The following is a 25,986-nucleotide window of genomic DNA, read 5'->3' as shown; positions in this document are numbered from 1 at the left end:
TTGTGTTTTGAAATTAGATCTTCCATTATTTAACTATAATTGATTTGGCAAGATGTGCTCAGGTTAACCGAAATTGGAAAGCAATGACACAAATGGGTTCAGTATGGAGTAATGTAAGTACAGATGCTTGAAACCAAGATTTAGTACCAGTTTTTTTTTAAAAAAAATGAATCGAAGAGAATACCCAATAAATAATGGTTCTCCTTGTTAAATTGGCCTATTGTCCTTCAAATTTAATAGTGCTGTCAGAGAATAGTTATGTATCATATGATAATGATTGCTTTGGCTAGAATTGTTGCACGGACGTAATTTTCTTATAGCCTCTTATTTAAACATACGCATTTTGGATAGAGATAAGCTATCTAATATTTTGATTTGGCTATCTAATATTCCAATTACAATTAATCAAAAATTGTATTTCCCATATGTTTGAGGGATTAATGTTAATTAAATTGATGGCCCCCTTTGTTCTTGAAAAAGGGCTTCAATCCAACAGAGGCTGGAGATAGATTTTTATCCAATTCTCCCTTCCCCATGCAGCCTCCCATGCCTTTTCCAGGGCTGTTCAGACAGGAGTGTCAAGGGAAAAGCATGGGGTCTGAGCCCAAAATCTTTTGTGCAGAACCCTAGATCTCAGTCTGCTGAAGGTGCTGAAGATTGCTGGGTGGGAATCAGCATTCATTGGCTGTGCAGGAGGAATATACTACCACTGTGCAAAAGCAAGCCTCAACATTACTGATTAGCTGCGGCAAGCCCAAGAAGGCAAAGAGCATTATGACTGGTACATTGTTGTAATAGTAGGACTCATTAGTTGAATCTGGCCCACAACTAAATCAGTAGAAGACTGTAAAAAAACCAAAAGTGATTAGAAAAACAGTGAAAGACAGATGAATAATTTATGAATAGTAAATATGGAAAATGTGAATGATTCCTAACAATGAACATTTGAAGGGCTCTGCATAATCCCCACCTCTTTCCCTAGACTATCATCTTTCACAAGTTTGGGAGAATTTCTCTCTTCAAGCTTAAAACTAAGCTAAGCTGCTTCTTCAAGTGGCTGCTTAGCTGTGTTCAGTAGCTAGGCTGCCAAGCACTTTGGAAATTGGGGCCAGAATGTTTCATGGAAATGACATCAAGTGCAGCTGACTTGGAGTAGTGACTCAGCTTTGTTTTAAATTAAGAAGAAATCAAATCTTGTGTCAATCTCATTGAAAGATTACACCCAACCCCCCAACCCCCAAGTACTATCCCAATGTGCCACAATATTGCGGGCTGAAAACTTTACCCCAGTACTAGGCATTTGTAGGCATATGAAGTACATAATTTCTGCCTCTGTATTGGGAAGATTCCTAGATTTAGCATAGATATTATCCTGTACATCTCTATCCATATCCTGTTGTCATTGGCCTTCAATGTATTTTCATTTGATTCTCCTGAACTACTCACCTTCCAGAAGTGAAACAATTGTTTGTATTTTTAGGGTGACAGATTTAATGAACCTTAACATTTGTAATGTATAGAACTCTTCGTTGTTAATCATATCGGAATATATTTTCTGTTTAGATTAATTTTTCTGCAGTAAAAGAGAAGATTAAAGATAACATAGCCGGAAATATTTTGCTGAAGTGGCATACTAATGTGCTGAATTTGAATCTTCGTGGTTGTTCTACTCTTTATTGGTTTACTTTTAAAAATATTGGTAAGCATTTTATTAAATTTCTAATTTCTTTTAATTGCCTTGCTGTTTATGTGTCCATCTTTTTGAAATACAGTCATACCTCAGGTTGAACATGTTTCAGGTTGAGCATTTTTGGGTTGCTCTCCACGGCGACCTGGAAGTAACGGAATGCGTTACTTCTGGTTTCGCCACTTGCTCATGTGCAGACACTCAAAATGACATCACGCACATGCGTGGAAGTGGCAAATCGTGACCCGCAGATGTGGGTTGCGTTCGCTTCAGGATGCAAACAGGGCTCCAGAACGGATCCCGTTCGCATCCAGAGGTACCACTGTATTCAGAAAAATGTATAATAGGTTTACAATTATGTAAATTCACATACTTTGAGGCCCCAAATGAAGTTCCGAGATGAGGGTTATCCTTTTGTAACTAGCAAGGGGTAAGGAGAAGGAACCAAGCTACCTGTAGGCCAGCACTGCTGGAGATCACTCAGCTTGAGACTTGTGAGACAACCACACTTTCAACTGCAGATGCTTCAGCCAGTCATCTCAGTGTTGGTTGGCCTGGAGAATAAGCAGCAAGGGCAAAGTGCAGATAGAGTAAATAATCCAAGTGAAGGCTCAGTATGTGTTTTTCTTCCCACCTGACAATCTTACCCAGTTTGGGGTTTTTGCTGTCCTTGTAGCAAATTCTTCTTCTTCTGCTCTGTGGTTGTTTGTGGGGGTTTATTTTTACATTTTCATTTCTCATAACTAGATTGGACCTCAGACTGCAACTATAGTCAAGAGTAAGCAGAGGTGGATGCCAAGCAAAATTCCATGGGACTTTCTTAAGAAGCCCTGGGGATAAGGACTTACAGGCTAGTTCCTATGTTCACTAGATAGGTTGGCAGCCAACTGCACCTCCAAGTTATTTACTGCAGGCAGCTTAAGTCATATCCCCCAATTCCTCTGAGAATATAAGAAGTCTGCTATTAAACAGACCATCAGCAACATCTAAATAGCTAGCTAGGGTTGGTCTCTTAGGGCTGTGTAGCTCACTGTGGAGGAGGGCCAGCATGGGAGAGCAGGGTGGTCCTCCCACTGGAGAAGGATGAAGATTGACCCTGCCTACATGTTCCAGACATTGTAGTCAAGGTTGAGACAAGGTAGGAACAGGACACACAAGTCTGAAACAGGAAACACTTCCATAGATTCCATAGCTTTATCATTACATGAGCACATGAATGTGTTCTGGAGGTTCCCCCAAACTTCTGGAGCGAATTGGGGAGGGGCGTGGGGAGGCAGGGAGTTCAATTGCACAAGTGAAAATCCTTGCACTGATACAAGTTAGCTGTATACTACTCATTTTTTTCACTTCCTCTTAAAGATTGTCCTGCACACATTAATTTTTCCATCTTCTGCGCAATCAGCTGAAAGTGGACCATAGTACCACTCATTGTATCTCTCGTTCAGTAGTTTTGATCTGCATGATGCTAATAGCAGGCTCATTAAGCAGCATAAAGCTGCTAGAAGCTTGTTTCATGGCCACTAAAGTAAATTACCAGATTTTTTTATTTATTAAAATTTGAAGACTGTGCTGCTGAATGAACACACTCCATTCTACTCTGCTTTGAGCCCAAGTATTTTCTTTTTTTCTTGGTTTCTCTTGTTTCAAATCTTTGATCTGTCTTAGGTGTTCCATACCTACAGTCTTTCTTTTTGGTTCATTGGAAAATTTACAGTACTTTTAAACTCTTTGGAGCTTTTGAGTTGAATCAGTCTTCCTTTCACATTATTGGTAAAACAATGAAGGTAATTCAGATGCTATGGCCTTTTTGTTATTGTTCTGGAAGACACACATTTTAAAATTAAGGTTCTATGATGATGAAATGTTAACCAAAACAATATAATATTACAAACATTACACATACTCCTGCATTTAAGACTATAATGCAGATGAATACAGTTCAATATTTGTTTCAAGTTTAATATATGAGTATGATAAACTTTGTATCTGAAAAGTTTAAAAATACTTGGACATGTAAATCATTTTATCCTTTGTGTAACTGAGAATTGTGCATCCTCCCCTTTCCCTTGATGATTAAGTTTTTGTGCCAATAAACTGTATCATGGCTCAATTGAGGGAGGTTTTTAAAAAAGAATAATTTAGGAACAAAGCAAAACATCTCCCTATTTTAAGTTATTTTTCAGATTTCATTTTGAGTCACGACCACCACTAGTACTACTGCTACAATTCAGGTCTATATACCTTTTTTGATGTTCCCACTTTCTTGGGCATATTGTAATTAATTAATTATTCATCCATGAAGTGCCAGTTGAAGAAGGTTACTTATAGAGCTAGTTATCTTTTCAAAGCTATTTCTCATGCTAAATTCCAGTTTCTGAACTTTTCTTTGGCCGATTAGGAAGAATTATTATTTACCAATTTAGCCATGAATCTTTCTAGCAAATAAAAAAATGTACTGCTACTTTAACACAACTGCGCTGCCTGTTTTAGGTTCCCATTTCCTGTTCTAGCAATTCTGTGGGGCCATTCAGGATTCACTCATTTTTCTGTTTCAGCAGTTTTAGACTTTATTAGCCACTGAAGTAACACTTTATTCCCCTGGAACTTGTTTGGCTTTTGAGCTACAGCTTCAAATGTCAACCATTAGATCCCTCCCATTTTTCTTTTACTCTGTAGTGTTGCAGACTCTCTTCCTGCAGGAACTGGCTTCAAGTTGCCTGTAAATCCAGCCCACCCCCAACAAGAACAGCTGTGTTATTCTGAGTCCAATATCTGCCTTGTCATCCTTTCCTGTCTTTCTATACTGTGAATAACTAAGACCATTGGGGGGAGGGGGGTAAATCATAACGGATATTTAAAGTGAGGAATTTTGTAAGTTTCAACTTTTAAAATTTAGCCAGACACCTGCATCTTACTTTGGACCCATAGGAAGGTATTTCCCTCTTAGTAGTCAGTTCTTCAATACTTGAGATCACTGTAGGAAATAATGCTGTGGCTGCAATCCTGTGCCACATATCTAGGAGTACAGTGGTGCCTCGGGTTAAGTACTTAATTTGTTCTGGAGGTCCGTTCTTAACCTGAAACTGTTCTTAACCTGAAGCACCACTTTAGCTAATGGGGCCTCCTGCTAGTGTCGCGTGATTTCTGTTCTCATCCTGAAGCAAAGTTCTTAACCTGAGGTACTATTTCTGGGTTAGCGGAGTATACCCCACTGAACTCATGGGGACTTCAGGTTACATACGCTTCAGGTTACAAACTCTGCTAACCCAGAAATAGTACCTTGGGTTAAGAACTTTGCTTCAGGATGAGAACAGAAATCGTGCTCTGGCGTCGTGGCAGCAGCAGGAGGCCCCATTAGCTAAAGTGGTGCTTCAGGTTAAGAACAGTTTCAGGTTAAGAACGGACCTCCAGAACGAATTAAGTACTTAACCCAAGGTACCACTGTATATGTGTATAGGATTACAGTGTAAAGGAATAAAAGTAAAAAAACCAGGAGGTGTTCCTGGACAACTTTACAGAAAATTAAAAGGTAAGTTGCCAGTTTTCCATCTATTTCATTTTAATTTGGAGCGGTGAGGGAGAGAGTGTAAGTGTTACACACACAACCCTAGCTAGCTATTCCCTCTTCCTGCCAGAGCTCCTTGTGCCCCACCCGAAGGTGTTCCTGAAGGACTGAGGATCCTCCAGAGCAATATTCCAGGGGCTACAGCTATAAAGATAAATCAGCCCCCGAGTATAATTCATGTAGGCTCTTTGGATTCCAGAAAATGATTTTCAAGCCAAATAACCTTTAGGGTTATTGGAGGAGTATTTTCAGTTTGTGAAGCTCTGCTAGAGTTTACAAGCAGCTTTTTTCAATTCAAAGCATTCTTGCAGCTATGATGAGGCTACAGATTAAAGCTGAAGTTGATCTTAATCCTATGCTTGGCTCACGCCTTGATAGTTTCGTTGATGTAGGAAAGATAGTGGATTTTCCCTGAATCTGAATTTACATCATTGGTTTGTCAGTCACCAGTTTTGTACTGTGGGACAAATGTCATGACTGATCAGTACTGATGTACCTTTTTCCTCTGCAGAGAACATAGAGTTTCAATATTTTCCTTCTTTTTACAAGTCAATAATTTTATTTATTTATTACATTGATATCCCTCTTTTCTTCCAAGGACTGCAAGGTGGTGCACGTTGTTCTCCCCCTTTCTATTTTAACCTCTCAACAACCCTATGATACAGATTAGTCCGGATTGCACCCTTCTAACACCCTATATCAAATAGGGTTGTATTGAGTTTTTTTTGTCACAATCTTTCATTACCTTGGGGAAGCTCTGCCATTCCATGCCAAAACACGTCCTATGTTAGGAGCACATCAGCTGAAGATACTCCATTTGTGAGTGACTGTAGAACATCTGATTTATTTTCTTTTTATGTGATTGTTTATCCCCATCTGAACCAAATCATTCTGAAAACCCAAAACCCAAAACTGAGTAGTGTTATGTCTAAATAGGCTCAGGTCTCATTCACCTGCTTTAACCCTTCTACCATCTCTCTTTGGCGATCACTCGTAGCCGAGTAAGATTGTCTTCCATGAACACGGTTTTAACAATGAGTCTGTAAGTAACGGAGGAGGCCCATTCTGGATCCACATGTCCTTCCACAGCGGGGACATAGGTTTCCAGGTGGGAGTTGATCATGATGTGAATTTGCCAAGTGTGCCTTCCTCTTTGCACGTTTCTCCCTTGCGTCCTGAGTTTGAGTGTCTTCAAAGCCCATGACACCTTTGGTAAAGGCTGTTCTCCAATTGGAGCGCTCGCAGGCAAGTACATCCCAATTGTTGATGTTTATACTACATTTTTTTAGATTTGCCTTGAGACAGTCTTTAAACCTCTTTTGTTGACCACCAGCATTATGCTTTCCATTTTTAAGTTCAGAATAGAGTAGTTGGGAAGGATCCAGTAATTACAAGTTGGACTTTGGCTGCCTATCCCCTAACTCAGATGATTTTGTCCTTGTCCAGATCTAGGCACTTAGGAAGGATAAATTGGTGGCTGCCTTTTTGTGCCTCATTAGAAAGTTGGATGTGTGTGCCTTCTGTTACAGTTACAATATTCAACAGATTGCAGTGGATGACAGTAGTTCTGTGAACCCTTAACTGGGAGTAGGCTCCACGGAACATAGTGCAACTTACTTCTGGTTAAACATGGATTTCAAGTTTTAGGATGTTTAAGCCCAACTCTCTAAAGAGGTTTAGTTTATTACACTGCAATAAATCATATGCCTTTGCGTTAAGAATTTGCAAATGGTTACTAATTAGGCAAAAACGACACAAAACAGATTAAAAAGAGTAAGTTTATAAGGAAACAGGTAACGTCATCATGTGATTAGTACCAAAAATATTTTAACAGATAATCCCTCATGAACATACACTGCATTTAACAAAAATATAAACTACCATTTTTTCTTACAAAAATATTAAAGGATTGAATGTGGCAGTGATCAAATTAACCTATTACAGTGACAATTACCCCATGTTTCTTTCCTGTTTGAACTGGATATTCTTTGTGCTTTTCCCATTCTTCATCGTCGGTATCCTGTTCAAATGTTTCTGGGTAAATAGGGAGCTTATCTTTGGGACACTCTTCATAATAGCTCCTGACATATTTCCCAACAAACCAGCCTTTGAATTCCTCAGGTTTTCTACATTCTAAACCATGGTAGTGAACACTGTAGTGGTGCTTCAACCAGTAGAAAAGATAATGAATGTTGTAGTCACATCTCCAAGGATTTTCTCTAAGCCACAGTATTTTCAAAAAGTACAAATCTTCTAATACTCCATATTCGAAATTTTGCAGGGAGTTGTTTGATAAATCCAATTCTTCCAGGTTCATGAGTCCTGCAAATGCAGCTGTTCAAAAAAATGTAAACACTAGGATTACATATCTACTGCGTAGAAATAACAACAACCATAGAGAGATGTGTTAGTACCATTAAACCTTGGCTGAGATTCACTGTGGTTGTGTTTTAAAGAAACAAGAGAGGCACAATGTTCTGAACATTATTGTGAGTCTTCTGTACCAGACCCAAAATAGAGATTAACAGTGTAATCCTATACAAATTTGTCTAGGAGTAAGTTGTATTGAATTCAGTGGGCTTGCTTCTGAGAAGACATGCATAATATTGCACTCTAAAACAATCTGATTAATCAGTGACTGTTGTTGCTTCCCGTAAGTGGAATTCTCTTAGATTTGATAGATATTCAACTGCTATTTCTTACTATTTCATAATTATTAAAAATGACATTTTGAGGAAATGAGCCACCTTTTCTATCATGAAAGCATTTATTAAAACTCACTATAGTTTGATATATCATAATAAAGTTTACTCACCTGGGTCTATGTGAACTATTCCATTACTACTGAGGTTTAATACCTTCAGGTCATTCATGTCTTCAAATTCCTTGGGTCGTAGCTGGTTGATTTTATTGTTAGATAGATCAAGTTTAACTACATCTGGAGGGATGTTACCGGGAACTTTCTTTAATTCTTGAGAAGGAAAGAAGAAATATATAAAAATATTATTATGGAAAGCCATAGTCCCCGCCACAACATAGTTTCCCATCTATCCATATACCAACATAGACTAGTCATGTGCATTCTTAAGTCTTCTTTTGTTTTTAAGACTGCTTTAAAAAGTTACTGTCTTCTATTTATACCCTACCTTTCTTCCATTACGGAATCCCAGGTAGCATACATGTGGTTCCTACATGGTCTCTCATCCAACACTGACCAGACTCACACCTACTTAGCTTCAGTAAGGTGGTAGCCTTGTGTGCATATCCTATTCCCAAATACATTGCCCAGTACTCCTTTAGTTTGTGTATCACCAACTTTAGAGAATCAGTGTACCCACTGAGAGTTTGAAACAAAGTAAACCAACTGAGGTGCTAAAGAAACCATCTTAAGGTAAAGGTAAAGGTAAAGGGACCCCTGACCATTAGGTCCAGTCATGGCTGACTCTGGGGTTGCGGCGCTCATCTCGCTTTATTGACCGAGGGAGCCAGCGTACAGCTTCCAGGTCATGTGGCCAGCATGACTAAGCCGCTTCTGGCGAACCAGAGCAGCGCACGTTTACCTTCCCATTGGAGCGGTACCTATTTATCTACTTGCACTTTGACGTGCTTTCAAACTGCTAGGTTAGCAGGAGCATGGACCGAACAACGGGAGCTCACCCCGTCGCGGGGATTCGGACCGCCAACCTTCTGATCAGCAAGCCCTAGGCTCTGTGGTTTAACCCACAGCACCACCCGCGTCCCTAAAGAAACCATCTTAAAAATCTACAAGTAGTACCGATTGTGCCAAAAAGTGTCCTTTCCATGTTGTAGACAATGTAGAGCATTGTTTTCTGGCTGCCTTATTGAATTACTTTTTATGAAGAATGTTGCTATTGATTCACTAATTCACATATTGTCTTTCTGTCAAAACAACATTGAGAAGTTTGTCTTCCTCTGCACTTTGTGGCTTGGGTCACTTTTTAAAACTCATCTGGTGCTATTTAGTTTGAAGATAGCTTGTGTGGTTGTCAGGTGTGGGGGTTGCAGTTTGACTTAATGGTCTTTTAGAGCAGGAGTTTGAATGTGGCTAATATTTTGATGCCTTCCAGATATTATTCCCTAATTTCGTTTTTAAATTTGTCTAGGCAGGGAACCTAGGGGTCTACAAACATCCCTAAATCCAATCCAAAATTCAATCAAAATTTCATCTAGTATTTTATGTTCTGCTGCCATTGGTTTATTTTGCACAAATCTTTTTTCCATTTAATAATCTGCTAATGCCAATATATAAATATTTTAAACATTTTTATTTATCATTGTACATGATAGACATGCATGTCTCAGGTATCAGCAAATATTTGCAAATCAGTTACTTTCCCTGTGTGTTTCTTTACAAAGTTAATGAATGTCTAGAAAGGCAGCGTGCAGAAATGAATATATTGTGGCAATTTAAAGACTAAGTTAATTAAGTGACTAATGGCCCATCATAAAGACACCTCTGGCTGCAATTCTAACCCTGTCTACTAAGAGGCAAGTCCCATTGAATTAAAAATGGGGGAAATGATCTCATGAGCCAAACGTTAATCCCATGAGGCAAACCTCTGGCCAGAGGTTCTCTACCCTCTGATTTAGGGAATGGGTGGTAGCCAAAAAATAGCAGTTGAATTCACATGTTTCTTCCTACTTTGCTAAAGAGCTTTGGAATGTAACTGAGGAGTACAGATAAAGTCTACAGGTAACAAAAGAGAAAACTTCTTTCCATTTGAAAATAGCAATAATGAACAATGCAGTTCATTGGTTTTTAAAATTCAAGTAGAAACAAATTAAGGCCTCAGTCCTAATTCCACTTACTTGGAGCCCACCATTGAATACAGTGAGGTTTATTTCTGAGTAGACGTGGGTCAGTTACAAGACATGGGGCTTGAAAGATAAATTACTCTAAATTATTTTTATTCTAAATTAATTTTCTTGTAGTTATGGGTGGTAAGTAGATGCAGACTTCTCCTATAGGATGGCACAATTTGTTTGATTAAACCACTAATATTTTTATGCTAAATTTATTATAGGGCTACATGCTCATCCTACCTCCAGGCTGCTTGCGTCTGACACACTTAAGGCACATATGCCCACTTTTGTTATTTTGTAATCAGGATGCTATAAGTTTTTATCATAAGTCTATTGATTGTTATGGATACTAATAATAATGGATAGGTGAAAAATTCCACCGCTTGGGCTAGATAACCACCAACTGTAATCTTCTGCATGTCTACTGACAAGTAATTACTTGAATTCTATTTGTTTTACTCTCAGGTAACAGTCAAAAGGCTTACAGCCTAAAATATTTTTAAAAATATACCCCACCTTTCCATTACCTTGGGTAAAGTTTCATGATGATAACGTTAATGGTCATTAATGAGCAGCTAAAAAGTAACATGTATTTGGCTTATACAAACCTTTTTTTCTGCAGTCCAGTGTCCGTACAGGAAACATGTAGATGTGGCAGAGAGAAGAGTCAAATTCAGGTCTGATGGGTTTAGGTTTTGGAATAGGAGGGTCTGGTCTTTCTCCTTCAGTGCACAGCTGCTCTGAATTTACTTGCTTGAGCTTTTGACCTTTTAGTTTTGTTGGGTGTACACATTTAGCATAGTTTCCCAAGTTCCTGTTTCTTGGAAGCTGCAGCATCGTTATAAGAGTTTCTATCTGACAGTTGCAGTCCCATGGATTATCATACAGGCGTAAATAAATTAAAAGAGGCATGTAAATAAACACCTCCTCGGACAGGATTTTCAACTTATTGTGCTGCAGTAAAAGTGTAGTGAGTTTATTTAAACCGAAAAAAGCTTCATCCTCAATTTTTGATATCTCATTCTGTTGTAAATCTAGACTTTTTAATTTTGTGAACTTGGAAAACATGTTGTTCTTCAGCTTGCGAATTCTATTTCTTGCTAGCAGCATGTGTTTTAAATCTTCCGGCCAATCAGACAATACAAATGTCAGTTTCCTTTCTTGGCAATCTAAGTATTTGTCATGAAGATAGGTGTACACATCACATGGGGGGCCTGGGGTGTAGCGCTTGACAGTGCCGGATGCTCTTCTTAAGCCGTTTGACTTTCCATTATTTGCTTTGTTTCTTGAACTTCCATTTCTTGTCTTCCTAAAGTCAGCTGCTTTGCAAAAGAAAAGTAGTATTATAATTGTAACCACTTGCATCCTGACATCCAGCTGGTCCCAATTATTTTGTACAACAGCTGGAACAGTCAGAGTATTCCTTTGAAATCTGAGTTTGGAAGCCTTTAACTAGCGTGGTTCTGAATCAAGGAGGCACAGCAAGGGTTTGAGGAATCGCTCTGTTGGAAGAAAAGCAGAATATTAGTGAGATATTACCCTAGAATTAATAAATTATTATTATTATTATTATTATTATTATTATTATTATTATTATTATTATTTTATTTATACTCCGCCTATTTGGCTGGGTTTCCCAAGCCACTCTGGGTGGCTTACAGCATATATAAAAAATTGTAAAACATCAGACATTAAAAATTTCCTGATACAGGGCTGCCTGCAGATGTCTTCTAAAGGTCAGTTGTTTATTTCCTTGACATCTGATGGGAGGGCGTTCCACAGGGCAGGTGCCACTACTGAGAAGGCACTCTGCCTGGTTCCCTGTAACTTCGCTTCTCGCAGTGAGGGAACCGCCAGAAGGCCCTCGGAGCTGGACCTCAGTGTCCAGGACGATCAATGGGGATGGAGACGCTCCTTCGGGTATACTGGGCTGAGGCCATTTAGGGCTTTAAAGGTCAGCACCATCACTTTGAATTGTGCTCAGAATTGTACTGGGAGTCAGTGTAGGTCTTTCATGACTGGTGTCCTAAATTATAATGAATTAAAGCTGACATCTCAATAGCTTTTCCATAATAATCAGCACATTGTGTATTGAAAATAATTTCGGCTGTGATAATAATGGTGAGCTTCCCTCCTAAATGGAGATATAAATAGTTTATTTATTATCAAATAATGATGATGTCACGCACCATTATACCTGATACAGTATCACCTGATACAGGGAACTCAGGGAATGAATTCGTAAGGGCATTTAGGTCAACAAATGGAACCCAATTAGTTTTGCCATAGTCTGATGATTATTGGCTTGTAGTAAACACGGAAGCAACCATTTTCATTAGTGACAGCAGTGCTATGGAATGCCCTTCTTGGCTGAAATATGCAATGCCCCATCAGTATTGGCATTCCATTGACTCCTGAAGATACACCTGCTTAAAAAGCATTTCCCTGATCTCCTGACTTTCATCTCTTGTAGTAATTCAATTTGTTTTGTTTTTATTTTATTTTTATTGATATTGTGTGAGGTTAGGGGTTCCCAAGCTTGGTTGGTTGTGTTTGGTGGTAATTGTTTTTGTAACTCTTATGCTGTTTTAAGGGGTTTGTTATATATTTTAATTATGGGTATTTTAATGTAGCTGTTTTACAGTGCATTTTTATTTTTGGTAGCTATATGTTTATTCTTGTTATTTTGCTGTTGACTTTATTTGTTTGTGAACTGCCTTGTATTTCTTCTTGAAATGAAAGCGAGTGAATGGGAATTACATTGAATTTCATTTGCTCTTTTAAACAAGTGTTAAGTGATGGACACTGGGAAAAGAAATCCCACCTTCCCAAATATGTTAATAGTCTGAAGTAGCAGGGACTACACAGGAAAGAGACCTTGGGTCTTTGTGAATAGATTAATTAAAATGTTGATCCAGTGTGTGGCACCTTTGAAAAAGGTGAATTCCACATTAAAGATAATAATACCCTGTTACTGGTTTACCTGGTGGTCGCTGTGGCCTGACATGACTGTTGGGCAAGGAATGGGAAGCATCAGGAATCTACCTGATGTGGCTGGGCAGGAGGGCGGAGTCTGGCAGTGGAACTGGAGTTAGCTAGCACCATCAATGGCCAGAGTTGATGGGAGTCATATTGTCTGGCTCCCAGGGAGAAGGGCTTTCGGGGCAGGCCAGAGAAAAGATTATGAAGGTTTGGTCCGCCCTTGGAACATAGAAGGTGGACCTGCCCAGCCTGTCCAATGCCGATGCTGCTCTTGAACCTCTGGCTTTCCACAGGCCAGAAGTTTTCCAGCGCTGGTTAACACTGACTGACAGCAGAGTTTCAGAGTCTCCATGGTTTCATATTTTCTCCTAGCTCAACCTAGAGATGCTGGGGATTGGACATGGGACTTTCTGTACGCATGCAGAGCAGATGTTCTACCACTGAGCTTTGCCCTCTCATGATCTTATAATTCTTCTTAGCCTGCTTCTAAATATTTGCTCTACTGCCTTGTCTGGTACAATACCATGTTCCATGAAAATACTGTCTGGGATTGCAGCCTAACAGCATGGGTGGGAAAGTGGCCCTCCAGATGTCATTGGACTCCATTTCAATGTCTGCTAACACCATCAATGGTCAGAGGTGATGGAAGTCATGTTCAAGCAGTATCTGGAGGTCACAGGTTTCTTATCCCTGGTGTACAGGATAAGATGCTGATTCACTCTGTCCTGTACATGTAGGCTTCAATCCTATACAAATTTACCTGGGCGTGAGCCCCATTCACCTCTAGGTTCCAGTGTTATAGTAATATGATCTAGTTCTAAAACCAAATGGACAAAGAGGTATCTTTTCATCCTGGAGGCAAGGGGATCATAGGAAAGTGAGGCCATTAAACAAGATGGACCCATAGCATGGGCTGAGATGTCACAGGACAAAACCTTAGTTAAGAAAAAGGCTTGTAATGTCTCTATTCACTCATAGTATCAACACTCATTAAGTTTACATTCTTGACCCAATCAAGTCTAGGAGCTGTCAGAGGAGTGACATGCTGTCACAGGCAGCTTGTCCAAGTCCTCAACAGGGTGGCTTATCTTACTGTTTGAGAATGTGTGTTAACAAAGCAATAACTACATTCCTTTGGTGATGGTGGGGTGTCCCTGGAAAAAGCAAAATGATCTTTTAACAATGAAAACATTGTGTAATCCCAATGAAATGACATATCTCCAGTGTTACTGACCATTGGTATAAAATATATTTCATTCTTTCCCATTTTGGGTTTATGTTACTGAAAACTGCTAGATATTAGCTGATGTTTTCAAGTAATGCAAGATACTAATTTGGTGTTATATTTATTTTAGCTCATTGTAAGAATTTGCAAGACTTAAATGTCACTGAATGCCAAGGGTTAAATGTAAGTATTCATACAACAAATTTGAAATAGCCTTAATGTAATTCAGATATAGTAAATTTTAGTTCTAATTTTGATTTCTAGAGAAGACACAACGTTTTTAAAATGAAAAGCTGTGCTCTATTTATGTAGCATAATATGGCTAAAGTCCAAATATTACTAAGTTTGAATAGGAAACCCATATGATTTCATGGTTTGTAATCAAGGAAAAGCTGTATAGACTTCCAGCCTCAGTCTACACTGGTGTGAGGAGCGTCCAGACCATGGGCCAAATATGGATCAGAAACATCAATTTAAGGAGGCCATTTTCAAAACCAAAAGAGGTCATTTATTCTACCTAAAGATTCTGGTTATCTTAGTTACATTTATATGTTATATTATGTTAAGAATGTGGTTACAGCAGATTATGCTAAATATTATTATTATTGCATGTCCAATTTATTATCAGATGTCTATGTGTGCTGTTGAAGTATAGTGTGAACTGAAAAAATGCATCTGATATAGAGCCATATTATTTACTTTAAAAAATGAAACCAATTTCATTTATGTTTTTCTTTATTGAACAGGATGAACTAATAAGGCTTGTAACAGAAGGTTGCCCAGCAATCCTTTACTTAAATTTATCTCACACAGATATCACAAATGGAACACTAAGACTTCTGTCAAGGTAAAAACAATCTGTTTTATAAATAAATTCTGAATTTTAGTATAACAATAGAAGAAAGATTCCACCTTTATAAAGATCAGCTGCTCTCTCTCGCTGACTATCACTGTAATATTGAAACAAGTGTCCCCCAACTTTATGGACCAAGAGACACATTTGAATTTGTAGGAAACTGCTGTGGGTGCCAGAAAACAACAACAATTTCACAGCAGAAAAGTTGGCAGTGCTGAGCACCCCCCTCACAAAAAAAGTCAAACTACTACAACCCTCTCCCAAATAAAACAGTGATCAAAAAGCAGGGGCAGCACCCTCCCTCCAATAAAACATTGACCACTGGTTTTGAGAGACTTCAATATCCCTGCCAAGGCAACTGGCTCTGGGGTGGCTGAGGACTTCATGGCTGTGGTGGAACTGACAGTAGTAAGGCTTGAGAATATGGACTGATAAAAACTTGCGTAGAGGGGACAACTAGGGGCCAGGGAGGTTATTATTGCCTCCTTGCAAGAGGGGGTGGTCCTTCCCTGCTTGAAGGAGGCAGTGGTAAAACCACTCCTCACGAAACCCTCCCTGGATTCAGAAAATCTGAAAGTCAGAAAGTCATTACCGGCCAGTTGCTAATCTCCCCTTCGTGCCCACAAACACAAGATACTCTCTGAGTCTGACAGATAAGGGGGCTGAAAATGACAGGTTCACAGCCCGATCCTATAGATGCACTCAAAAATAAGTCCTATTGACTTTCTCCCAGGTATGTATGTAAAGCCTCAGTTATTTGTACTTCTAAACAACAGATTGGGAAAGGACCATGAAATAAATTTGGTTAGAGCTGAATAGAGCACCATGATTACCTTATTATACGCCTGCATGCTAAAGACCTGATGAGGCACTTTGGAGCTATTTGGACAATGAAAGAGAACTGTGTTAATGGCATGTTTGATTTTACTGCAGTTTACCCCAAGACGTTCTAGTTAGTTAGTTATTCATTTATTTGGAATAGTTATAGCCCACCTTTCTAGTTCAATCAGTTAAGGCAGCTAACAAAGACAGCTATTTAAAAATACAGCCACAACAACAACATTTTAAAATTCAACAAAAGATGGACAGTTAAAACAAACAAAACGAAACAAAAACTTAAGTGGATAATCAGCAAAAAGAATTGCCTAAACACAAAAGTTTTCAGGAGGTAGAGAAGAAGCTGTATAGAATTACTGAGGTTGTGACAAATGTAAAGTGGCTGCTGTAGTTGAGAAAGCCCTCTCACCATGCATTGCATGGGGGTGATGCACATCAAAGCACCTCACCTAATGATGTCCATGAATAGGTCAAGGGAAACAGGACCATGCAGGAGGAGATGGGCAGAACAAATCCTCTATGCCAGTGGTTGCAAGGCTATACTGGCAAATTAAATGCTTATCATATACCAGGGTTATCAAACTGAAGGAGGCAGTTCACATCTTCTAAAGGTAAATTGCAATGAATTTAATTAAAATAGGCCATTAAATCCAGTTCTCTGTTACTTTCCCTGAAGCTCACAATGTGTCTGATTAATCCCCTAATATGCGGATGCATGGTAAGACACGATGAGGGAAGGCTATAATAGGAAAGTGTGAGATACTGGACTTCTAAAAGGTTCTTGGCAGGAATTTCAAAAATACTGACAAGTCAACCCTTGTGAAACATCTTCTAGCTGCTTCCCTGCTCCCTTCTGTACTATGCATATACTTTAAGAATCATAGACACAACGCAAGCTAGTCTAAATCTTATGTCTGAAGCTCCCTACCAGTTGTGAAGCATAAGGCTCCCTGAGTTCAATGAGACTTCTTGTATTGGGAACTTGCAGCATTCCAGATGTTGTTGGACTATAACTACCATCATCTCTGATAATGGGCTATGTTCACTAGGGCTGATAACAACATATGGAGGGCCACATGTTTTCTATTCAAGTTCCACATACCTATCTTGCACCTATCTTGGTGCCTCACCAGCACCAGAGATCAACAAAGTGGAAGTACAGTGAACATTGAGAGGAAACAATAATGTCCTCTTGGGTTTCATTAGACAGAGGCAAGGGAAACCTGAGTGTCGTTGGACATGCACTGTGGACTTTAAGAAGGCTGATTTCCTTAACAAACTTGAGGAACTACTGTGTGAGATCCCACTGTACAGTAGTACCTCAGGTTACATACGCTTCAGGTTACATACCCTTCAGGTTACAGACTCCGCTAACCCAGAAATAGTGCTTCAGGTTAAGAACTTTGCTTCAGGATGAGAACAGAATTCGTGCTCTGGCGGCTCAGCGGCAGCAGCAGCAGGAGGCCCCATTAACTAAAGTGGTGCTTCAGGTTAAGAACAGTTTCAGGTTAAGAACGGACCTCCGGAACAAATTAAGTACTTAACCTGAGGTACCACTGTATGTCAGAAATACTCAAAGAGAAGGGAGTCCAGGATGGATGGAAGTTTCTTAAAGGTGAAATATTGAAGGCACAAATGCAGATGATTCTAACAAGAAAGAAAAATGGGAGGCATTTGTTGGTAAACATTTTTATAAACAACTTGGATAATGAAACTGAGAAGATGATCATCAAATTTGCGCATGACACCCAAACTGGGAGAGGTATCTAATGCTGTAGAAGTATTGAAGACAGAATCAGGATTGGAGATTACCTTAACAGAATGGAGAACTGGGCCCAAACTACCAAAATGAATTTCAATAGGGATAAATGTAAGGTTCTACACTTAGACAGGAAGAACCAGCTGCACAAATATAAGATGGGGGGCACCTGGTCTGTCAGTAGAACATGAGAAAAGGTCTAGGGGTCTTAGTAGGCTACAAGCTTAACAGTCAACAGTGTAAAGTAGCAGCAAAGAAGCTAATGCTATTCTAGATTGCATCAACAGAAATATAATGTCCCAATCACGAGAAAGTCATAGTACTGCACTATTCTGCCGTGATCAGACCACACCTGGAGTAATGCGTTCAGTTCTGGGCATCACAATTTAAGAAAGATATTGACAAGCTGGAATGTGTGCAGAGGAGGCAACCAATATGATCAAACATCTGGAAACCAAGCCTTCAGTATGTTTTGCCTGGACTCCTTCCTTATGCATCTCAACTGGTCATAATTTGCTTGAATGAAATAAAGTACAGTGGTAGCTCGGGTTACATATGCTTCAGGTTACATACGCTTCAGGTTACAGAATCTGCTAACCCATAAATAGTCCTCGGGTTAAGAACTTTACTTCAAGATGGGAACAGAAATCGTGCAGCGGCGGTGCAGCGGCAGCAGCAGGCCCCATTAGCTAAAGTGGTGCTTCAGGTTAAGAACAGTTTCAGGTTAAGAACGGACCTCCGGAACGAATTAAGTACTTAACCCGAGGTACCACTGTATGTTATATAGGCAGTTTGTTAAATAGCTAATCTGTTCTTCGTGCCCATGTTCCTGTGTGTACAGCAGCAAATGAAAGCTGGGTTAATTCTTGCTGTGAGCTAGAATCAGCTCTAGTATGATGATCAGATAAATGTCTGATCTGTATATTTTCATACCCTTATGCCATTTTCTAGTGGTCTAGTGGTATTTTCAAAGCAGCCTCCAAGTTCATAAAGCCTTTTCAAATGCTGACATTTCCCCCTGCAAAAATAATATTCCATTTAAATATAGCTAAATCATCTTTTGCTTCTCTGTCTCAGTTTGGATCAGTGTGAATGAACTTTCTGTTCTCAGCATGCCATATTGTAGTTTTCCTATCTGAACATTGCAAAAGTTATATCGCCTGCCAAGCTATGTTGTCCTAATCACATTATCTCCTGCAACCACAAAAAGAAAACAAGCAAACAGCTCAGGTTGAAATTTCCTTTAAGACCCCTCCCACAAAACCCTTAGTTTTTGCACCAGTTTCCTGTTGTTGGCAGTCTCAGCTAGGTGCAGCTTATGTACTATGTTATATTTTAACACAATTCTTCAGTAACATTTATAAATCATACAGTTGGTGATGTTGCTGGGCCAAACAAAGCTCATTCATTGTGAGCCTGCACTTCCTTAATAAACATTATCCCCACTTTGAACCCTCCTTTTCTGTTGGTCTGATTGGCTACACTCAGTCAGGGCTTTGAAGAGATTGACACAAAAAGCACTGCCACGTGAATGCCAAGTATAGGGGATGCAATACATCCCATATGTTGAGACATCTAATAGAGCATCCCTCCAAGGGAAATAAAATAAAAGGTAACCTAATCTCCCTTCTCTTTGAAAGGTATGCACACACACATTTTCATAGAAATATATTGTTGTAAAAAGCTTGTTTCAATTCAGCCATGCATTTGGGACTTCTGAATACTTATTTATTTATTACATTGTTATATTAACAGACACCTGAAGTCTAGAAGAACAAAGTACTGTATAATTAAAACCCATTGCAGGGATTGGCCCTATGACCCTCCAGATGTTGCTGTGGTACAACTCCCATCATCTATGACCATTGGCTGTGCTTGGCTGGGACTGATGGGAGCTGGGAGTCCAGCAACATCTGTGGGACCACAGGTTCCCATTCTTGCCATAAATAATATTAGATACTGACTAATACAAGCTGGAGCATTTTAACTTTGGCAAGAGAAGATGAAGTCTGTTACCATTCATTGTTACTTGTCATAATGATGTACATACTGAGAATATAATCCACAGTTTGTACCCCTAAAAATTAATGTGCTATTGCTGGAAGATCTTAGGTGTTTATCTTCTCACAGAAAAGTTTATCTGAATGCTTTACCTGCCTTTTTGTCTTAATACAAAAAGAAATATTTACTGTTTATATTTCTTTCCATATGTCTTTAAATTTAACCCTTATTATCTGCAAAGTTTTCCCTCTCTTATTCATTAAGAACACAAAAGTCTTACAAGCAGTGGTCATGATGTCATACACTCATCATGGTGGGTGTTCCCAGCTTAGCTTTTGCTGACTTGTGAAGTTGCCTTAAATGTTTTCCTGAACTAAAATTTCTTGCAGAGCATGTTGTCTACTCCTAATCATACAGTGTATTTTTTCTTCTGCAAGCTTTCATTTGTGGTAATTGTGGCATTGCATCTCTTATTTTAGTTCAACTACTATATAATTGTATAAAATTAATACTCTTCAGTATGATAATGCCTAAATATGTATTATAAAAATGAAGTTGTAGAGAGTACAGTTTCAGAGTATTCGTTTGCTGTGCATATTGTCTAACCAACTTCCTTTGTCTGTCACTGGATATATGTCATCAACGTTTCCTATTAATAAGTCACACAGTGCAATCCCGTGCATATTTACTCAAAAAATGTCACCATGCTCAATGAGGCTTACTTCCAGATATAGCAAAGTATTACAGCTTTAGGTTGTTATGTGAGCACACAACTATTTTGTATTTTTGTTTTGTTAGAATAGCTGTGTCAAACCTTAATGGAAACAATTACACAAGCAGGGATGGTTTAACATTATGTTTAATTTTTTATGCCTTTAATATCCTTTGATAGAGTTCTGGTTTTCATTTTGAACACAAAAAGCTTAAAAAACAATGTGAAGTTAATGTTACAACTTGGTCCTTAAAATGTTTGAGAGTCATATATTTCTAATTTAGTGCAAACGTTTGAGTTTACAACCAAGGAAAATCATTTTAAAATCAGGTTTCATTTAAGATGACTTTGGTTCGTGAATAATCTTATTAAACAGTGTAAAGTACATGCAACAAAGAAAAGTGAAACACAGCTTTTTTTGTATTCAGGCAAAGTGAATATTCCCATTAAATTCCAGTATCCACCCATGTTCTTAGAAAGCTTTTTAGCTACAGTATCAAATTGCACCAGAAATCTGTATGCAACATCTTAGTAACTGACTTCTTCTTTTATCTGGCATAGGGGATGCCCCAATTTACAGTATTTAAGTTTAGCTTATTGCAGAAAATTCACAGACAATGGCTTACTGTACCTCGGCTCTGGAAGAGGGTGTCACAAGCTCATCTACTTGGATATTTCAGGCTGCCTCCAGGTTTGCATTTCAGTTTTCTTTTTCATATTGTAGCGAAGTGATTCCTTTCGAGAACTGACGGCACCAAGCACTCATGGTATAATCAAGTAGTACAGGCACTGCAGCAAAGTTTTGAGAGGTTTTAAATTACATTACCACAGCTGCTTAAATTTTCCTGAGGAATAGCACTATAGGCTTTTGGCTTTTGTCCAGTGGGCGTCTTTAACTATAAACAGCCAGTCCTTATTGCATAATGAAAGCATGCATTGCTGTTGGAGGTGGACTCAAAACATGCTTGCTTTGTGCTTTTGCTTCCATACGTACAATTTGCAGACATTAACAATACTCAAGGGTCCTCTGCTGAGCAAACAGAAATAAAGCTCCTTGAAAGGGACAGGATTTCCTGAAAAGGAAATCAGATTGTCAGTGAGCTTTCTAACATCACTTTCCTTCTTTTGTCAAGTGTAAGAATGTAGCATGGTAACATACTACCACCCTTCCACTAAGAGAGAGAGAGGGAAATAGAGAGAGTGTTACACACCACTCTTTCTCTCTCTCTTGGCCCCCAGCCCCCAACAGTCTTTTTTGTTGTTGTTGCAGGGAGGTGTACAGCTATTCTTTCAAACTGCTTCATTTAGGCAGCCCACTGTTGTATGTGTAAGAATCTATACAGTGGGGACATCCTGTAGCATCGTAACATAACTTCAAATTCATAAAACAATAATTGGAAACCATAGAAGGATCCTGCAGGTGATGCCAGGGCACACTTTGAGCCTTGCTCCATTCTCACTAGTGCAGACATAGAGGTGAAATATAAAAGCATCTAGCAATGAACTGCAAGAGCTACAGCAGAAAATGGGATTCCTTGGGAAGAAGAGGGGGATATAAATTTAATAAATAAATAAGCACTGGATATTCCTGTAATGGTTATAGGGGTTGCTCGTGCGTAAGTTGCCGCCACTCCTGGCTAGGTTACCTGGTTTAACCCTTTCTGTCTGGACAGCCCTTCACTTCGTGGCTGTTTCAGTCACTGGCAGAATCCGTCAGTGGGCGTTTCTTGAACTTCTTCCAGCAAAGAAGTTCTTTGATGCCAAGTCTCCTCCTACTCTCCCTGCGCGGAAGTCTTCTGCGCAGGGAGGGAGTGGGCAGCAGAGCACCCATGCTCTCTCCGCTGGTCTCCGGTGAAGAGTCCTGGAGCCTCCTCTCCGATTCCCCCATCTGCCCCCCTTCTCCACTGGTGTTACGCTGATTTCCTTCCCCAGCAGATGGGCTGCCTCTCTGCCTGCTGGGACCCTCTCCGGCATCCCTCTGGAGCCTTCCCTCCACCTCTGGCTCCGATGGCAGTTCCCTGACAATTCCCTTATTCGATCCCTTCCCACTAGTACCACATATGCATGCAAAAGACATAAATCAAGTAGTAAAAGCAGGTGAAGTTCTCTGCAGAAGAAAGAAAGCTGCCCAGCCATGCACTCACTTGGCAATTTCCCAATTTCCAGCCACCCTGTTTAGGATATAGAGACCTATTGCACACCCTTCCATGTCCCCCTCTGTCCTATCAGCAATGGTAGGTCATTCCTCAAACAACCCTTTCCTAAAGAATTTGCCTCTGTGTTAAAACTGAAGCAACAGCCTCAGTGATTGCTGGAGTGGTTGAGAGCCGAGAGAAGGATCTGAGACCTCCTTGGTTTCCTATCTGCTACTGAGGCTTTTGCAACAGGCCTGTTCCTGTTATTTATTTGTTAATATTTTTCGTCTACCCCAAAACAGGATACAATAAATCAACAAAACACAAACAGAACAAATCTAAACAAAGTGTAAAAGGCAGAAAACCTACGTGCTTACCAGGTTATAGAAGCTATGGTGAAATGTAAAGGGGCAGGAATGAGGATATTAATTGAGTGAAGTTAGGAAATGGAGATACAGACTGGCCAAAGCAAGGAAGCTAGTGGGGAAGTAATGGTAGAGGAAAGAGCTTTAAAAAATATCCTGCTTGAAAAACATCTATGAACCCCATCTGTGAAGGTTCAAGGGCCCTTAATTTGTCTCATAATAAAAATAATTTCAATGTAATAATTTCAAAATTAAAATGCACATCATATGAATGCATGCAGTATGTGGTTCTTATCAGTTAAGAAGCATTGGCCCATATAGAGGTGTGAGCTGAATACTCCTTGGATAGCCCCATCCTGTCTATCCTAATTGCATTCTCCCTTCCTTAACCATCACAACATGGATCACTTAAATCAGTGTCACTGGATTCACTTCAAAAGTTCGAAGGCTACTTCATACTTGCCACTTTTCTCCATAGGGGTATTCTCTTTATGGAGTGGAGAGAATCATGTGCATATTATATCATCAAGGGCCATATATTTCACCATTAGCACATGAATCTGAAAGTAGAATAAGCAGTTTTTACCAGCTATGGTGATTTTTAAACAGGGACTGCTTAGCTACCGTAGTCCATGAGGGACTTCCCTTACATTGGGTCTGGAAGCTGAAACTAGTTCAGAATGAGGTGGCATGGCTTGTAATACCAGTGCTGAGGGAAGTGCACTGTCTTCTAGCATGCCTCTGGGCCCTTTAGAACTATATAGCACAATGGCAGAAGGTTGCAGAAAGACGGGCAAGAAAACAGGTGTCTTTTTCCTCTTACTGAAACTTCCCCCACCCTCTGCAAATCCCAGACAACACTACAGGGCAGTGGCATAGTGTGGGGGGTGCAGGGAGGCCGGCCGCACCGGGCGCAACATCTGGGGGGGCGCGCTCACCGCCTCCGGAGTCGCCGAAGAGCCTTGGGCGCAGGCTGTAGCAGAGCCCCATGTCTCGCGGAACTGACGAGCTGTGCGTGCGTCCGGGCTGAAGGCGTCCGGCAGGCAGCGGCTCTCAGCGGTCCCCGCGCGTCAGGGCCACGGAGGGCGCACCAGGCAGCCCCTCCTCACAGCCCTGCCGCCGCCGCTGCAGCTGCTGGGCCATGTTGCATTTTCCTCGCCTCTCTGCCCTCCTCCTCTGGGCAAGCGGCGTCGTTTGGGCGGCAGCGCCAGCGGCAACTCGCCTCAGATCACCTGACACGACCCGCCGCCGCGGCTACCTTACCGTAAATACCCCAGCCCAGGCAGCAGCAAGAAGAAGCTGGCAGCGGCGGCAGGTTAGGGGTTAGGGGGCGCAAATTACTTGCCTTGCCCCGGGTTAGGGGGCGCAAATTACTTGCCTTGCCCCAGGTGCTGACAACCCACGCTACGCCGCTGCTACAGGGTTCCTGTTTCAAGCTGGTTGAAGTCTTAGACAGAAGAACTTTGCATTATAATGCAACATCATGTTGTAACTGTGCCCCACTTATTTTAATTTCTAGTCAGTGTGTTTTTGGATAAAAAATTAGGTACTGTTAGTCATATATTGATAATGTAATAATAATCATCCAATAGGATGTTAAAAACACAATAAAAATCAATCATTAAAAACTTCCCTAAACAGGCCTGCCTTCAGATGTCTTCTAAAAGTCAGATAGTTGTTTATTTCCTTGACATCTGATGGGAAGGCATTCCACAGGGCGGGCGCCACTACCGAGAAGGCCCTGTGCTGTGGGTGCCAGCACAAAATGGACGGGGGGGGGGGGGGAGAGATGCCAGTACTCCATACCAGTGAGTATTGGACTGTAACAGAAAAAGCTCTGCTTACGCTTCACATTCCAGATTTCTTTTGTTGGTGTACTTGCAACTGATTGCTTTCTCTCTCATTGTATTGATTTTTAGGACTTATTTCAGAGCTAGGGTGAAGAATGGCTTAATAATCTAATAAATTTTATTGGCTTGCAGTGAGACACAAAACCCAGGAGATAGAATAATAATTTACATTGCTGGTTGTAAACACAATTTTGTTGAAGTGAGAACTTCCAAAAGTTGGTGTAATGTGGCCAGGAAACAGGCAGTTGTTGCTGACCATCTGACTGCAGGCAGAATAGCCAGCCAGCTTGTCACCAGGGCAATGAAATACCCAGATTGGGTAACTCTATTAAGGGGTGACTTAATGTAACAGCTGTACTGGATCAGACCAAAGACCCATCTAGTCCAGCATCCTGTTCTCATAATCACCAAGCAGTTGCCTATGGGAAGCCCCCATGCAGACCTGAGTGCAGCAGCACTCTCCCTACTTGTGATTCCTGGCCACTGGCATTCAGAGGCCCAGTGCCCCAACACTGGAGGTAGAATGTAGCCCATCATGGCTAGTAGCCACTTACAGTCTTGTCTCCCATGAATTTGTCTAAATCTCTTGAAAGCCGTCCAAGTTGGCAGCTGTCACTACAACTTCAGATAACAAATTATATAGTTACTATGCACTGTGTGAACAAGTACTTTCTTTAGTCTGTCCTGAATCTTGCAACATTTCACTTCATTGGATGCCCTCAGGTTCTGGTATTAGAGAAGGAGAAAAGCATCTCTCAGTCCACTTCCTCCACACCACGCATAATCTTATATAAGTATGTCATGCCCCCCCTTATTATTATTTTATTCTAAACCAAGAAGCCCCAAACATTGCAACCTTTCCTCTTGGAGTAGTTGCTCCAACCTCTTGATCTTTTTGGCTGCCCTTTTCTGAATTTTTTTTCCCCAGCTCTTCAATATCCTTTTTGAGCTGAGGTGACCAGTCTTATGACTGCAGGCTATGCAGGTCAATCTCATATTCACCTCTTCCCCCCTCCCAATTTCCAACTAATCTTCAAAGCAGGCTGATTTTCCCCAAGCCTCTGACCCTTTAAGGCGACTCTCTGAAGCCAGTTTGGCACGCACACAAGCATTTTGTACATACACACACAGGCTGAGAGCTTCAGTGGCACGCCTCTGGAGGCTTCGCTTGGGGCAAAAACCACCGCT

General features: G+C 40.3%; 2 protein-coding genes across 3 annotated transcripts in view; one reads left to right on the top strand and one right to left on the bottom strand.

Moving 5' to 3' along the window:
• FBXL13 (F-box and leucine rich repeat protein 13) overlaps positions 1-25,986 on the top strand; it is a 64,318-nt gene that overhangs the window by 14,375 nt on the left and 23,957 nt on the right. For both annotated transcript variants that reach the window (XM_083575051.1, XM_083575052.1), the window contains exons 9-13: positions 18-113; positions 1,564-1,699; positions 14,414-14,466; positions 15,030-15,130; positions 21,010-21,139. In XM_083575051.1, coding sequence (XP_083431177.1) covers positions 18-113; positions 1,564-1,699; positions 14,414-14,466; positions 15,030-15,130; positions 21,010-21,139 — 516 coding nt within the window. The remainder of the gene's footprint in view (positions 1-17; positions 114-1,563; positions 1,700-14,413; positions 14,467-15,029; positions 15,131-21,009; positions 21,140-25,986) is intronic.
• Positions 7,017-21,220, bottom strand: LRRC17 (leucine rich repeat containing 17). Its single transcript, XM_083575294.1, has 4 exons — positions 21,080-21,220; positions 10,685-11,578; positions 8,068-8,223; positions 7,017-7,586 (listed from the first exon to the last, which is right to left on the bottom strand). The coding sequence occupies exons 2-4, from the start codon at positions 11,439-11,441 to the stop codon at positions 7,183-7,185; spliced, it is 1,317 nt and encodes a 438-aa protein (XP_083431420.1). The 5' UTR covers positions 11,442-11,578; positions 21,080-21,220; the 3' UTR covers positions 7,017-7,182.

Source organism: Podarcis filfolensis (assembly GCF_964270895.1).
Source record: "Podarcis filfolensis genome assembly, chromosome: 10".
NCBI lineage: Eukaryota > Metazoa > Chordata > Lepidosauria > Squamata > Lacertidae > Podarcis > Podarcis filfolensis.
Note: the sequence above shows the minus strand (reverse complement) of the source record. Positions and strands in the feature narration are given on the sequence as shown.

Excerpts from the sequence above, each read along its gene's own strand:
- LRRC17 (XM_083575294.1), bottom strand. The coding sequence starts at position 11,441 with ATGCAAGTGGTTACAATTATAATACTACTTTTCTTTTGCAAAGCAGCT. Across the intron at positions 8,224-10,684 it reads ACTGGACTGCAGAAAAAAAG|AATTAAAGAAAGTTCCCGGT; the intron begins GTTTGTATAAGC and ends TTCCTTCTCAAG. Across the intron at positions 7,587-8,067 it reads AATAGTTCACATAGACCCAG|CTGCATTTGCAGGACTCATG; the intron begins GTGAGTAAACTT and ends TTTTTTGAACAG.